The sequence below is a fragment of the Pyrgilauda ruficollis genome, unplaced genomic scaffold (genome assembly GCF_017590135.1).
Source record: "Pyrgilauda ruficollis isolate IOZ18807 unplaced genomic scaffold, ASM1759013v1 scaffold137, whole genome shotgun sequence".
Classification (NCBI taxonomy): domain Eukaryota; kingdom Metazoa; phylum Chordata; class Aves; order Passeriformes; family Passeridae; genus Pyrgilauda; species Pyrgilauda ruficollis.
Genome location: NW_024512210.1, coordinates 771074 through 787110, shown reverse-complemented (window position 1 = coordinate 787110; position 16037 = coordinate 771074). Strand labels below are relative to the sequence as shown.

At 39.0% G+C, this 16037-nt stretch overlaps 1 protein-coding gene across 3 annotated transcripts in view; it reads left to right on the top strand.

Annotated features, from left to right (window-relative positions):
* Positions 1-16037, top strand: part of LOC121349259 (tubulin polymerization promoting protein) — an 84255-nt gene that overhangs the window by 42968 nt on the left and 25250 nt on the right. For all 3 annotated transcript variants that reach the window (XM_041459501.1, XM_041459502.1, XM_041459500.1), the window contains exon 4: positions 10101-10291. In XM_041459501.1, the coding sequence (XP_041315435.1) occupies positions 10101-10291 (191 nt within the window). The remainder of the gene's footprint in view (positions 1-10100; positions 10292-16037) is intronic.

Below are 16037 nucleotides of genomic sequence, written 5' to 3'. Positions count from 1 at the left end.
CAGCTTTTTGCAAGATTTTATTTTATTACTCTTCTACTCTCATTTAAAACAAGTGGTAATTTTGATACAGACTTAAACCTTCCTTTTTGTTCTTCACTTACGTTAATGAATTTGAATAACTTCTTCATCTGTACAGGGATTCTTCCTTCAAATTGTGTACATTCTTCTAGGCCTCACTCCTGATTCCATTTTTGGTATTTCAGCAGGCAGATATTGAAATGAGCAGTATCTGATACTAAGGGAAAAGTGTCTTTCTGTGTGGGGTGCATGGATGAGAGAGCTTTGCAGATGCAAAGTAGCTTCATAAAGGTTCAGCAGAGGTATATGAGTGTGCCAGCAGCAGGAGAAGAAGAGCAGAGGGGAATATGAGCCAAAGATGTGAGGCTTGACTGTTCAATATATCCTGTTCTGGGGAGAGTTGAAGAAGTTAGGAAAGGGCGATCAGAATATCTTCTTCTGCTACCTGGAAAAGTAAGGGACAGGAGGCAGAGCTTAAAAAGCAGGGAGATTGCAGGCTGGGAGTGTGTGTGTATATAAAACCAAATGTCATGTTTGTTTTCTCATGCTAATTTAGTTCCTGGATGGTAAAAAAGACCCACAAACTTGGCAATTAAAGACATTAAAATAAATAAATGAATAGATGGACACTCTCCTTCTGCAGCCCAGGAGTATTAAGTTGTTTGCCCCGGGCCAGTTCTCATAAGCCCTAGAAAAACACTTACTACACCCAAGGATAGCTCAGCTACAGCTTTGGGGGCATAAAATAAGCAGGATGGCTTCTGCTGTGGTGTTAGAAACAAAAAAGGTTTAATAAAAGGCAAAATAACAAATAGAAAAACTCGAGCCAGGTACAGAGGTCTGCCCCTGGTAGAAACACTTCACAAAAGCCCCTCTTCTCTTTTGTTCTGTTCTTTTCTACTTGATTGATCAGGCGGGACTTTTTGGCTTCTATCCAATTACATGTTCTCTAGTGTTTGGTGAAGTCCCTGAGGCCCTATAAGGTGGCTTTCCACCTAACAGTTGAGAGAAGCTTCTGGGCTTCTTTCCTTTTTTGAGGGACAAAGGTTAGTTTTGCCACTCTGTCATTAGGGGGCGCATTCCTACACAGGAGTGCATATATGAATTCTCCATACAAGCTTTTAATGCTTTGTTTACTTTGGGAAGTTAATATTGTGGAAATTTTAAGTTGTGCTCCTTTCTGTATGGTTAGATAAAGTTACATTAAACTTTTCTTAAAAGTTCTAAGGTAAGTCAGTCATGCCATGTAGTGTGTGCCCTGCTCTGTAAAACTCTGCTACAGGTCATGTAGATTCAGGTTCAGGTCTCAGAAAAGTTTGTGACTACTGACACATTACTCCAAACCTATTAGGGAAGGAATTGAAAGTATGATTAAGTGAAGCTTGTGGATAATACTTCAGCAGCACGTGGGGTATTTTATGTCTTAGCTTCTTCTCATGTTCTGTACTGGGTATTCTGGGGAGGTAGGGGGCAGGGGCAGTATGTGTGGACTAAATGGCAGCCTGCGGAAAGCACTCCTTCAGCAGGACAGTTAGAAAGTTGACCTTCACATCAGACAATGAGGATTTTAGTGCATGTTAGGACAGAAGTGATAGAAGATTTTTTTATCTTCTTCTGTTTATTTTTTCTTCTCCTTCAGAATGTCATAGAATTACAAAAATCCCTGCTTGCTGTTGATGTGGTTGAGAAGGCTCAGCAGCCAGCCATTGAAACCAAGTGAATTTTAGGCTGCTTTCTAATCTGGGAACAGAACATGTATGATTGACTTTGTCACACAGGAAGAAAAACAGGAAAGTGATACGGGTTAATGAAGCCAGTGGCTTTATTAGCTCACTTGGTGGTGATCTCTGAATAGAATCTACAGTGCAGGTCATGTAACTTTGACAGCTTGTAAACAGACATGTAAATGAACTCTAAGGCCTTTTAATTGTCCTCATTCCTACACAAAGGTTACAAAGAGCAAAACTGAGGTTCTCTCTTTTCCTGTACCAAGAGCTGTGTGCCATAACAATGCTATATGCATTTTTACACCTCCTGGGGAACAGATCCTTACCTTGGTTATTGTTTGCTGTTAAAATAAAACCAGTTGAACTTCAGTGTATATTCATCAGGGTCTTTGACGTAGAAATGCAGAGCAATTTCAAGTGCAAGGAATCTGGGATGATCTCATTCAAACTTCTGCTCACAAGAGGGCTAACTTAAAGCCAGATCAGGTTGTTCAGGGCTCAATCCAGTGAGATCCATGGTGAGAGGACTATGGGTGGCAGGGCAGTACAGCAGCAGCAGCACTTGAAAAGCTGGATGATGGGTGCTCAGGGAGATGTTGATGTGGGCAAGACCATATTCTCACCAAAACATACCTGTTAGGGCAAGAGTAAGGAAGCCAGAGTGAAGCCCACAGAGTGTGGTAAATGAGACAAAACACTTGTTGCTGCAGAAGTGCAAAGGGGACTAGGAATTCTACTTAAGACTATGTGGATCTGCTTGAAGACTATACAGTGGTAGTCTGAAAAAGCTGCAGGAGATGCTGTCCAGCACATGGACTTCCATTAAGATATAGAAGTCTGCAGAACTGCCATTAGCACATCAGAGTCTTTGGCTCTATTAGGAAGAAGTCCTATATCCACCCTGAATGCTTCAGAGAGCTCATGTATCTTCCCAGAGGTCAGGGCGGTGGTGGCCACTCTTGTGGGAGATGTGCTGTGGTCGAAGTCCTGAGATTCCAGATGGCAGGAGAAGATGAGGAGGAGACTGACATGGCATTTGTGGAAAACCCAAGCTACACAAAGTCAGGAAGGAGTGACAACTGAAGACCAAGTGGACAGAGGTTATTGAGATAGAAAAGGCTGAAAGCTGGTGGCTTCTGGCAACAAAAATTCACAGATCTGCTCCACCTGCAATTGTTCAATTTCAGAATACATATAGTATCCTAAGATCTGGTGAGGATCAACAAGACCCATCAGAGTCAGCTGAGCCTGAATTTAGTGTTCACACAAAAAAGGGAAAATGAGTGATAATGTTGACCAGCACTGTCTCACACTGTGGGGACAGACAGCTTCTTTTAAGAATCCTTGGTTGAATGAATCCTTGGCTGGACACAGATTTGTAGATATATCAGGCCTTAGCATGAGCTGTTAGTGAAAATCTGGAAAGGAGTTGAGTGAACAGTCACAGAAGATTTTGCCACCCCAAATATCTCATGTGCAATTACACTTCCCTGAATGGGTGACACTATACTCTGGCAACAGTGCTGTACCATGAGTCAGGAGTAATGGGTACCAGTCACAGAACATTACTGGAGATTCTTCTTATGGATGACCAAGACACGTGTTTTCTGATCTCACCTGATGTCTCAGGAGTTTTACTGCTTGGTAGGTGCCAGGATCTGGGATTGTTGCAGATGCACGGCCAAAATTTGTCCATCTTCCTCACACGGACCTCTTCTTCCTCTTTCTCTTCCTTGTGGGTACCCAGAGTACTGCTCTGGAGGTAACCCTGACACATATAAAGAGGAACTACAGAGCTTTAGGGATGAGGGTGATGGGTAAGGAGCTGAGATCTTGTCTTGCCAATCCCAGGAGGAGGAAGGATTGGGTAGAAGTGGACTGTGTGGCTTCTCTTGAAGATGGGGCTTTGGCTTCCAGGACCACAGAAATGAGGGCTACTCAGCAGGGATGAAATAAATCTAACAAAGTAGAACAAGAGTATCTTTACAAACTAAGCTTACTGATCTGCTGAGAAGACTGTTAGACTGGGTATGGAAGGTTGCCATAACCTGAAGGTGAAAGATCATAAGGAGCAGAGCAGATATGTTTAGGCGACAGGCCTGACAAGGGAGGTTTTTGCCTTTCTATAAATGCAGCAGGACATGGGGTCCGTCTCTAATGCCTGCACACAAAAGCAGTATCATATATCGTATGGGGAAAGCAGGGCAAATTAGTTGCAGAGATGTGATTCACTGGGATTGTGCAGATGTGTTAACACTGCTCTTCTGACTGGAGTGCTGCACTGGATGAATAGAGACTCTTGAAAATACATTAATAGAGGCTCTTGGAAATACATGAAAAAAATTAGGAAGAGGGATGGTACTCTATGTAAAGGCTTAAGTTAACAGCATCTAGTTTTGGACCACGTCTCATTAAAGACTGGTTGTAACATTAAACTGAAGAAGGATTCAGCAGCACCCTCACTGAAAAAAAAAAAAAAAAAAGGTCTTTGTAATATATTTCCCTTTCTTTTTGTATTCACCACCAACAAGAAAAACTCCTCAGAGAAGTATTGGCACACTGTTTTTGTGCGAGGTCATATTAATCAGGCTGCTAGATCCCATGAGGTGGGATTATGCAGTGACTTAGACTGTTGAAATGCTGGAGAGCTGAAGTTAAGGGGCTAATCTTAGAGAGGAGGAAAGGGAGGGTTCTCTTGTGGCTGCCAAATAACACCTGATCTGCCCTTATGGCTGGACGTCACATGGTCTTCTCTTGATGGAGCTAGACCTGGGTCAGGCAGAATTGACAGATTTACGTGAATTTCTTGCTGAAAGTGGTGTCACATATAAGGCAACTTTCTGATGTATTTTCTCTAGTTCTGACTGGACTCCTAAAAAATTAGAAGGTTTAAGTACTGTATATAGAATTAGGACTTGCAGTGCTATATCATCTGAGTGGCATTACTGGGAACCACTCCACTGAAAGTTTGACTTTATGGGGTCTTTTCAGTCTATAAAATCAATACAATTTTCCTGCCGCAAACAAGCCAAGCCAGTGCAGCTGCAGAGCTTTCACTTCATATATTTTTCCTTTGGCAAACAGCTATATACTTCTGTACTACAGTAGACAAAATACATGTTCTTGACTTCTGTGCTCTCATTTCCTTTTTACTGTAGTTCATTTCAGTTTCCTAAGGACTGATAATGCATTTCTGGAACTAATTCAAATTCTTGAAAATAATGAAATGGACTGTGTTGCTTGCTCTGTAAACTGGTCCTTGATTCATTAGTTATCTTTAGGTAGCAAGCAAAATCTGTAAGTTTGCAGAGCTGACTTTCTCAAGAGAGGGGAAGGGAGGAATGTGGCATTTGTTAAGGTTTCTAGAGTTTAAAGACAACAGCTTTCACTTCCTGTCTGGTAAGAGGGCTGCTTCAGACAGAAGTTGGACTATTGGTAATAGGGAATTTAGATGAGATGTAGGACTGTTTTGGCTTTTTTGCTTACCTGCAGTGTAGTCAGACCCTGGAATAAGTTGCCCATGGAGTCTCTGGGACTTCTGAGGTGTTCAGGACTTAACTGGAGAAGTTTCTGTATAAGCCGCTTTGAGCCTTGCTGTGAGCAGGGCCTTATGCTAGATGAAGACTCATATTCAAAGGTTCTTTCCAACCTAATTTGTTCTGTAACTTAGTCATTTTAAGTTTTGATAATCCTCAGGGACAGAGAATCCCCCACTCTTTCCAGGCTTGACCAACCACAGTGGTGAAAAATTCTCACGTGTCTAGTTGGAATTTCGTATCTTCCAAATCATGCCCATTATTGTTTACTTCTAAACTGTCTCTGTTTCTAATATAACCACTCTCTTGAGGACAGGAATAAGATTTGTTTCTCCCTTTTCAATTCTGAGTCTTTATAAACACATTCCCATCATCTTTTCCATGTATGTCACATGCTCCAAGCCCCTTGCTATCTTAGCAGCACTTCTTTGTAGACACTAACACAAAGTGAGGAAAAATACTGAATTTTGAAGAAAAAATGCCAAAAAAATGAATAAACTCAATTTGGAACACTAAATTATTATGTTTCATTCTGTTGTGCTTAGTAAAACTTTCTTCCTAAGACAAAGTTTTTTTTAAATAAAAAAAAAATTGAAGTTCATGGGCACCTTCTGTGATATGCAAACTTTGTGGTTAACTGTATGTGCAAATAAGAGATGGAAAATGAAGGCTTCTGTGGTCTCAGAGAAAAAAAAATGAGGAGGTTGGCCCCAAGGAATTTATTGCCTTTAGAATAATGTAACTAGAGATATTATATAACTTACTCTAGATAGTAAACAGTGCAAGCAGAATTGCTGTATGACATGGCAGAATCATTTTTATGTGATTCACTGTGAAAAAGAAGGGAGAGACTAACTTGCTATTGTGGAAACTCTTCTCATCCAGCCCTTTGTGCTCTTCACTACATTTCTTCCTACATTTTTCTTCACTTAAGAAGGATGGTCAGCTTTCTCCCCCCACCCCCCACTTTTTTTATTTGCCTCGCCATACCCTTGTGCAATAATGAGCAGATGGGTTGTAGAGAATGAGCTCACAGCCACCCTTTCTATTGGTTTTGCCTTTTGCTCAATAGCCAGTTTAATCTGCATAGTTGGTTATGTTCAGAAACAAAAAAAAACATTTTGATAAGAACAGTTGGTTGCACATTCAGTTTATAAAGGCTATTCACTAAAAATAAGTCATCAGCTCACAGAAGAATCTTTATTATAAACTTTTCAGGTTAAGACACTGAAAGTAATGGTACAGCTAGTCCTAGAAATCATATCCAAACACATGAAGAAGAGAAAGTCATCAGAAGTAATCAGCATGGTTGATCACCAAGGGAGAGTTGTACTTGACTGACCTGTAAACTTCTACAATTAAATGACTACCCAAGTAGACAAGGGAAGAAGAGAGTAGTACAGTGTCTACCCCATGCTTCAGTAAGGCCTTTGATGTGGTCTCTTACAAGAGTCTCACAGCCCCTCAAGCTGATGCTGTAGTAGCTGGATGTGGATTGAAAACAGGCTGAATGGTTGGGCCCTGAGGGTGTTGATGAACAGTACAAAGTCTAGTTGGAGGTTGCAAAACAGTGGTGTACCCCAGGGGTCCATACTGAGTCGAGTCCTGTTTAACATCTTCATTAACCATCTTAATGATTGGGTGTGGTATACTTCCAGTGAGTTTACTGATGACACAGAGCTGGGAGGAGTGCCTGATAGGTCATCCAGATGGGATGGTGGCCATCCAGAGGGACTTCACAGGCTGGAGATCTGGGCTGACAGGAACTTCAGCAAGCTCAGCAAGCAGTGCAAAGTTCTGCAACTGGTGAGGAAGAGCCCCATTCACCAGTACGTTCAGGGGGCCATGCAGATGGAAAGGAGATTGGTTGAAATGGACCTGGGAGTGCTCACGGACACCAAGCTGAACATGAACCGGAGAGGTGTTCTTGCTGTATGGAATGTTACTGGTATCTCAGCTGCATTAGAAGTATTGCCAGGCAGACAGGATGTTCCTTCCCCTCTGCTCAGCACTGGTGAAATCTCATCTGAAGTCCTGCATTCAGTTCTAGGTTCCCTGGAGAAGACTGATAAACTACTGGAGAGAGTCCAGAAAAGGACCATAAAGATGATGGAGGGACTGGAGCATATATCCTGTGAGGAAAGGCTGAGAGAGCTGGGACTGTGTAATGTGGAGAAGAGAAGGCTCAAGGGTGAATCCTATATCCATGTATATAAATACCTGAAGGGAGGGTGCAGTGATGATGAAGCAAGGCTTTTTTTCAGTAGTGCTCAGTAACAGGACTTTTCTATGATTCTGTGATATAAATACCACTAGCTGCGTGTGGTTGAGGAGCCCAGGATGGGTATGAAGTTGTTATATATTCTATTCTGTATTTACAAATACTTTTTTGAATGAAAGCATCTTAGCACAATCTTAAAAATGTTCACCCCACCTTAAAAAAAAAAGGAATATTTTCTTTTTAATGTATACATGTTCATCATAACAAAGAAGGAAAAGGAGAAATAAGGCGTTCTGCATATCCTTGTAGTGGCATCTCATCTCTGATCTTTTATATAGATACATCAGTTCAGGGAGTGAGAGCATAATGTGCAAGGAATTAACATTGCTTGGATTTTGTATTGTTGGAAACAAGGTGAGCCTCCCATTTTGTAGGAATTTTGCCAAGAGCAAATCAACAGGATTTCAATTGTAATAATCTGTCATATGTGGGAAGGGGCACATCAGTGACTTGACATACAACTTAGGAAAAGGCTGCAGTTCTTACTCAGTAAAAAAAAAATCTAGAGAAAAAAATGTTTGCCTTGCAGCTACTGCCTTTAATGTTCATTTCACATATTATGACTCCTGTGATGCAGGAAGCATTCTGATCCATCTTGAGATGAAAGACCACCTGATGTGGGATCACTGTTGCTCTTGCCTGGGATTTGTGCTGTTCCGTTGCTCCGTGTGTTCCATGTGGTTTTAGGTTTTGCTTAATTGTTTTTTGGGACAAAAATATAATATTTTTTAACCTGCCAAGCTGTTGCCCATCCTCCATTTTCTTTGTTGGTTAGAAACATGTCTACATATTTATAGGAAAAGGAAGGGCTTGTGTGGCACGCTGCTGTCTTGTAAAGATGCACCTTATAAGTCATGTGTGTTGAGGTCTTACCAGAATGCAGGTGTCTTGATATAAACACCACATTTCTCAAGTTTACAACTGGGAATAGTTTTCTGGGAACATCCTTTATTGTTGACATGACCCATTCTATTAGTCCTTGTTTTACTGTTTCTTCTTACCTGTTAATATGTGTGCATTTCTATCCATTCACACAAGTTTTATTTATGTTACTAGTATTTAGTATGTTACTAAATACATTGCTGTACAAAAATTCTATTATGTTTTTGTTGTAGTTTGTGTACTGAGGAAAACTTCATACATTTCATGCCACACCTTTGAAACAGAGGAGCAGAAGCTGTAGTCTTTCTTTTTCAAATAGTGATTAAGTTTACCATTACAAATTCTCAGAACAGCAGTCTGTCCTGAGAATGAACTAGGTAAAGGAAAGGGCAGTCAACTAGAGTTTCTGAGATTTCTCTGTGGATGTGATGGTAGAGAGTATATGCAAGTGTAGACACAAGTGATTTTCTATCAAGTAATGGTTTTTAAATACAAGGAAAGCAAATATGATTTAATTAACTCCATCTTGAATATATTGCCCTTGTCTTGTATTTGGAGTTTTCCTGGTTAAATGGTGCTACCAGGTCCATGTGAGCAAGTAAACTGTATGTATTAGACCAATACTTCTTCCTAAGCATTGTCTTGATGCCTATTTTTTCAGTATAGAAACTATTCCACCTCTGTGAATAGTACTCTTAAGACTACAAGGCAGAAGCCCCTAAAGGTCATTTAGTAATGCTGTTTTGAGCAAAGAATGCTCCAGTGGTCTTTTTCTTTCAGATAGTGACAGGTGGTGCACATAAAAAAATGCCCAGATTTTAGCATTCTTTGTTCATTTTAGCTCAAAAGTCTAGTGTGTTTTTCCTTCACCTGACTCTAAATAAATAAATAAAATTAAAATATAATTTAATTAATTAATATAAATAAATAAAATTAAAATATACATTGAAGGATCAAAGAGGCTGCTCCTAGTTCAAGCACAGAGATTATCATGGTTCTATATTGTTATGTGAAATAATTTTTTTTTTTGTTTCTGTAGTCAAATTTTTTTTGTCTCAATGACAACAAAACTGATTTTTGAAGAGCCTGATATGACTCACTGGAAGAAACGTCTTTGTTCAGTGCCATTTCACAGACTGCTAATTTCCTAATATTAGACATTACTTTCAGTTCTTCCAGTTTGTTACTTATCTCATGAATACTAGAATTTAGAATTAAATTGTCTTTTGAAGCAACGTATTCTAGTTGTATTGGAATACTTTTTCTATATTGGTGGAGCCAGGCTTTTATACTTTCATGTTGACGTAATGGATTTTGAACACGGTTCAAAATGTGAAATCAAGATGAAACTTCTTCATATCATTGGTGCTTAGAACTTGATTATTAATTAAAAGTATCTCATACTGAAAGTATCTTCCAAAAGGTTTTGACATAATTTGTGCTATTTCCTTTTCTGCTATATTATTATTGTCATTGTATGTAAAGGCAAGAAACAAACATCTTTTGTATCCTATTTCTGGGAAGAAGTAGGTATTTGCATAGTCTTTGTCATTAGCAAAGATTTAAATATTGGTAGCATGTAAAAATATCTGTATTAAGAATAGCTGATTTCTGATACGTCTTTTTTGTTTTGTTTCTTTTTTTTTTCCCCAATAGAAAACTGTTGCATCTCCAACTGTTTCACGCCTTACAGATACTTCAAAATTCACGGGTTCTCACAAAGAGAGGTTTGATGCCAGTGGGAAAGGAAAAGGCAGAGCTGGCCGAGAAGATCTGGTGGATAACTCAGGATATGTATCTGGTTATAAGCATGCAGGCACATACGATCATAAAGTACAAGGAAACAAGTAAGGCTGAGGGTTTACAACACAGAGCGGGATAGAGTATATATTTATAAGGATGATGTTATGAATCCCACATGTTTCAGTTATTGTGAATGTTGAGACTATGTTGTCAAGAAGTTGTCTTCAGGAACTGGAACTGATTTCAACATCTGCTGAGCTACTTGCAGCACAATGCCACTTCATTACATTCCTCATGCATATATTGGCAAAAATAAATAAATATGTAGGTATAAAAAATACATTATTTTGTTGAGCTTTAGGAAAAAAAACCCAAACCAACAAACAACAAAGCCAAAGTCAAGAGAAGTTATACCACACTTTGTCAATTCAAGCAAAATATCTCAAACATTCCTCGGTGTTCAGTTGCCCTGATGATGTCAAAGAGAATCTCTTGAAAAGAGGATCTTTTGTAGCAGTCTTTCTGAAGAATATCCCATTACTTATGCAGTTTAATTTGACTATTGTTTTAGGGTTTCTTAAAATGTCTTATATGGGATCTAGCACTTTTCTTAAAACATTCAACAATAAACTATTGGGAAGTAAGTGGTAGTACTATACTAGGTTCTAACCTGTGATTGTCATATATCACTCATTGGAAAACTGAAAAAAAAAAAAAAAGCTATTTCTAGGACAATATAGGCTCTAAAGTATTTTGTGTCAACAGAAAGAGTTGGAAAATACCTGCTCTTACTTTCCTCCTGTCTATACTTTGTGCTTGTTCTTGTGTGTACTGTAGCATGGTTCTGACTGGCTGGAATTTGGATGGAGCTATTGTACTAACCAGAGAGGTGAGGAACAAGACATTACTGAGAAAGTATAGTTAAGGATTTTCACAGTCTGTTTTCAAGTTTGCACTGCCTCACATTGCAAGTGAAGGGGGCATTAAGCTAATAATGCTTTAAAGTATTGTTTATGACTTAACACTGCCAATCAGATTCCTGTTAAATGAACATTGTTTTGCACATATGTTGACACATAATCCCTTTAAGCTCTAACATATGTAAGGAAAGCTTATGGCCCCTTGGAGTAAGGACATTTACAATTAATATCTATGTAATTAGGTGCAATTTTCCTGCCAAAAAAAAACCCAGCAAATCATTATAACTGGGATACATTTTATGGTAGATTCATTTGAATCCAAGGGATTTGATTCTCTGTCCACTTTTGCTACCAGACTTGGGAATAATAGTATTGCTGGGGATGGCTTTCCAATGTTACCAGGAGAACCAGTCCCACAGGTTTAAGGTACAGGCAGCTGAGTGTGACCTAACTGGGGTCCAGAATGCCGAAAGAAATTAATTGGAATAAAAATAATTTCTTTTTAATATTGGTTGAAAAGGAGAGAAAAGGCCGTTCCAATTTTCTGCAAGAGCTGAACAAGTACCTTGATGTATTACTCTGTTTCACTAAAGTTATGAAAGCTAGGATGTTCAGTATTCCAAACCAGCTCTTTGCAGTTCTGCCTTGCTTTCTTTCAAAAAGAGCTTGTGTCCTGATTTTCATGCTAAACTCTTAATAAAGGTTAATAGATGTATTGCTCTCCCTCCACCCATACCAGCATCCCACTGAGAGTACATAAATGTGGTTGAGCTGTCATGTGCCATGCAGGTGAACAGTCTGTATTTGGCCAATGTATGGAAAGGGATCACTGATTTTCAGCCGTTAAACTGTTCATGTTCTGTTCTGCTGACATTGTGTGGTAGCCTGTCCTGTAACTTTGTCTTCAGTGGCCCTTCGAGCCCATACATCAGCCTAAAACAAAAACAACAATAGCAAACAAAAGGCAAGGGCTTCCTTGTGGACTTGGACATCCTTTTGTTTGTTTATAATTCATTTTGATGTTTGTTTTTAAGCGGGAGGGAAATTGGCCAAAACACAGCACATGCTCCTGTAAAGATTTAAATTGCTTTTCCCATGGATGGCTTTGGTTACCTGTGAAGAGTTTAGGTGTATGTAAAGATGCTCAGGATGCAAAGTGTTCAGCTTTGTGAACCCTTTCCAAGAATTACCCAGTGTTCTTGAAGAGTGAAAAGTTATCCTCTGCTGTGTTGCACTGGGGACCTGTCATACTCCAAAGCAGAAAACAGGATACTTGATACCAACAGTGGCTAAGTTATTCTGGCATGGTAGTAAACTGTCCAAATGTAAAGAGCCTTCTTTGTCACTGGTGCCTGTGCACCTGAAGATGGCTCCAGTGTAGTCCTGATTTATTTTAATGAATAAAAAGGCTGAGCCTACAGCCCTTGATGAATCCTTCTGCTGAGTTACATGCAAAATCAGTCCCTGTTTTTCCTTTTGACTTCAAGACTTGACTAATAACTCACTGCTAACTGAAAAGTTCTGGACCCAGCCTCACTAAAGGGTGAAGTCCAGCCTACTGCAGAGTCCAAGAGCACACTGTTGATCTGGTTGTTTGTTGCTAGCTATTGTCGTTACATTGGGTGACACTTTGCTTTTAGGTACACAAAAGACAGGCTTTCTCAGGCGCCCAAATACAGATTCTGTAATGCCAGAATGTTTCTGTACAGGAGGAGTGATTGGTTAGGAAGATTTTAATATATTATTAGGTTTTAAGCTCTTGATTCAAAGTGAGAGAGAGATCAGCACACTCATAAGAAGGCATGCAAGGGAGTGCAAGTGTGGACAGATCCAAGCTAACACTGTCTAGAAATTGAATTATAAGAGGCTGATGGAACGATCAGAGGTTCTGCCAGAGTTTACTTGGCATTGCTTGTGCAGTATAAAATCCCTGCCATGAACCAAAGCACTTTACTGGTACCTGATGCAAAATTTGTAATTGTTTCAATGGCATAGTAAGCTTGGGATCAGAACTTGAGAAGATGGTTCAGATAGCAGTATTTTATTTTGAAGAACACACTTCTTTTTTCTTCTTTGTTTCTACAGTCTGATAGTTTTAAACCTCAAAATGATACATGAAGTCATTCTGATGTGACAGTTAAAAAGTTGTTGCTGGGATGATAGTACTTAGTAAAGGTTTTTCTCTTTTACTATGCTTGGTGTGAAAGATAATGGCTATGAATAATAGCATCTTATGCAGCTGTGTGTTAGGGGTTCACTACCTACTTAAGCTCTTACTATTCCACTAATATTGGCAGGAAATTAAAAGCCTGAATACTTGCTTGATTATTTGCTCTTAAATTCCAGGCCTGCTTGGGAATGAGGCAAAGTACATTTTCTTACTCATCTGCTATTCCCTCAACTCTCAGGACAGTAAGTACAGCTTATACCTCAAAGATGACAGGAAGGGATAGCTGAGAACGTGCCCCATTTTCAGCCCTTAGAGTGTTGTTGAGCATATTCTCTTCCAATGCACCATGCTGCAGACTGTAACTAAATGTCATGTCTGAAGTAAGGACATGGGAACCTAATAAGGTTTACTGTCCTCTCTTTTTTGGGGAGCATCTTAATTGATTCCGTCTAAATTTTCAGCATCTTCCACTACATAGCACTGTCTTATGTGACATCTTCTATAAAACCCTGTTGTTCCTAGTTATCTTTGCTTTCATTACTACAGCAGATGCTACCAAAAGAAACGTGATCAGAAAGTCAGATAGCTTTTAGAAATAACTGCCTTAAAGAACAGACTCAAATTTCATTTAAATACTGTGGCAGTACACAGTCCTTATCTGTGTTTCTACTGAAGCTTAACCTGACCATCAAAACCTGACAAGACTGAGGGCAAGAAACTAAAATCCTTACTGAGGCAAATGAATAGTCATTACAAATAATTTTCTAAAAATAACGTCATTTTTAAGTAAAATATGTAGCAGTCAAAAGGGATTTTTGTATTAGGACTTGCTTACTTACTCTGTTTAGTCACTCCATGAGCTTTAGTTGAGAGTTTTGCTGGGAGTTTTACAACCATTAGTATGGAAATATCAAAACCAAAAATTATTGTCCTGCTCTTTGTGGTTACCAAAGCTATCACAACAGCATTACTGAGAAGCAGACATTAAAAAACACACATAGTTTCATGGGTCTTATATGAACAGTTGTAATTAATTGTAGTCAAATATTTGGAATCCCAAGGGAAATGTAGAATATTAGATTATAGCCAAAATTTAGCCCCTATTTTTTAAAACTATAATACTTCTTACCTCCTTTCATTTAGGGAAGGGAAAGGGAGATTTGAAAACTACTTAAGTGTCAGAACTTATATTTTTCATCAGCATAGAGATTGTCTTTCAAAGATATTTTGAATTGAAGTATGTATTTTACTGACCTTACCTAAACTAAAAATTCTGACAATTAAATTATAAAGTCTGATAATTTTTTAGCATTATACAAAGCTTTGTTCAGAAAGTACCATCACTTTGTTCATGAAGTCATCCTATTTTTCCCCTCTGTTGGCTCAATTCATATTTTTATAGTAGCTGGAATTAGGCAGAACAAAAAGGCAAATGACTACTACGGGTTTGACTTGCAAGTGATAGGTATCCCAGCCATCTGTAACCATCTGTAGAGAAAATCCTCATGTATATTCCTCCAAAACCAAAACTTTAAAGTTGTAATTGGTAGGTTTTTTCCTTAAGACTTTTCATAGTTATGAAATGAATTTTAATTCTTTGTGCCTGCATGTATGATAGTCAAAACATAAACCTGCCTTCAGGGATGCATGTATTCTGGGGGCATGTGCCTGTCATCTGTGACTAAGAATTCTCGTTTGTACTGGCCAAGAGCAAACCTTTTACCTTCATGATAGAGCAAATGTAATGTTGCACTGGTATGTGTCCTCTTAACTGACTGTCAGCCTTGCGTATGTGCCAAAATAACTACACCTTTGTGTATGTTGTTTGTAGCGTGAATATTATGTTCTTGGCTTGTCACTTAGTTGGTATTAAGTAATGTAATGCACAAGACTTGTGTAGGTTTGTGTGTGTGTACACATGCTCTTTGGATCCAGCTTAAGTAATTAAACTGTATAAATGTTGATGAAAAACTTAAATCTTATTGGGGCCAAGCTCTAGTCCTGCAGCCAGTGCTATTCAGCTTGGCTAGTTGGGGGTGTTGTCATTCTCCCTTCATACCATAAACGTAAAGATCTAAGGAGGCTTTAAGGTTTTACCTGTCCACCCTGTTCTGAGAGAGCTCACTCTTCAGCAATTCTAACATAGACTTAGTGTGACAAGAGAAGTTTCTCCACGGTGAGGAAGTAGGAGAGAGAGAAAAAGCAAGGAAGCTTCCCTCTGAGTGCTCTTCAGCAACCATTTAAAACTATGCTCTGCATGGGCCCTTTGCCCCAGTTTTGTGAAGCAAGGTGATACTCATTGTGTAAACACAGAGTTGTTCATCATCTGTTAGTAAGTATAAAGCTGTGGTGCAGTGAGATGGGAACAGGGAACAGGAATGTCATACATTGCCTATGGACTCAAGTCTTGCTTGAACCTGTATATGATTAAATACCAGAAGCATAATGACAGCTCTTAAACTTGTGTGAAATTCTTAAAGTCTGGAATACCTCAAATTAATACTTGTGTACCTCCTGTATTTGGAGTGTTTGCCCATAAAATATCATTTAACATTCAGTTGCTCATTTTGTGCAACCCCAAAGTGCCCATTTGGCTTACTTAATATTAGAGTCAGGGTTGTTCTTTTTAAGTCTTCAGAATCCTAGAACTACTAAGAAACCTGTGGCAGTTGCATTCACGCTGGCTCATTAAACTCAAAACCAATGCTTTGAATGATGTCCCAGCTAAGAATAATGCTTCTAGAAGTAAAAGAATACTGC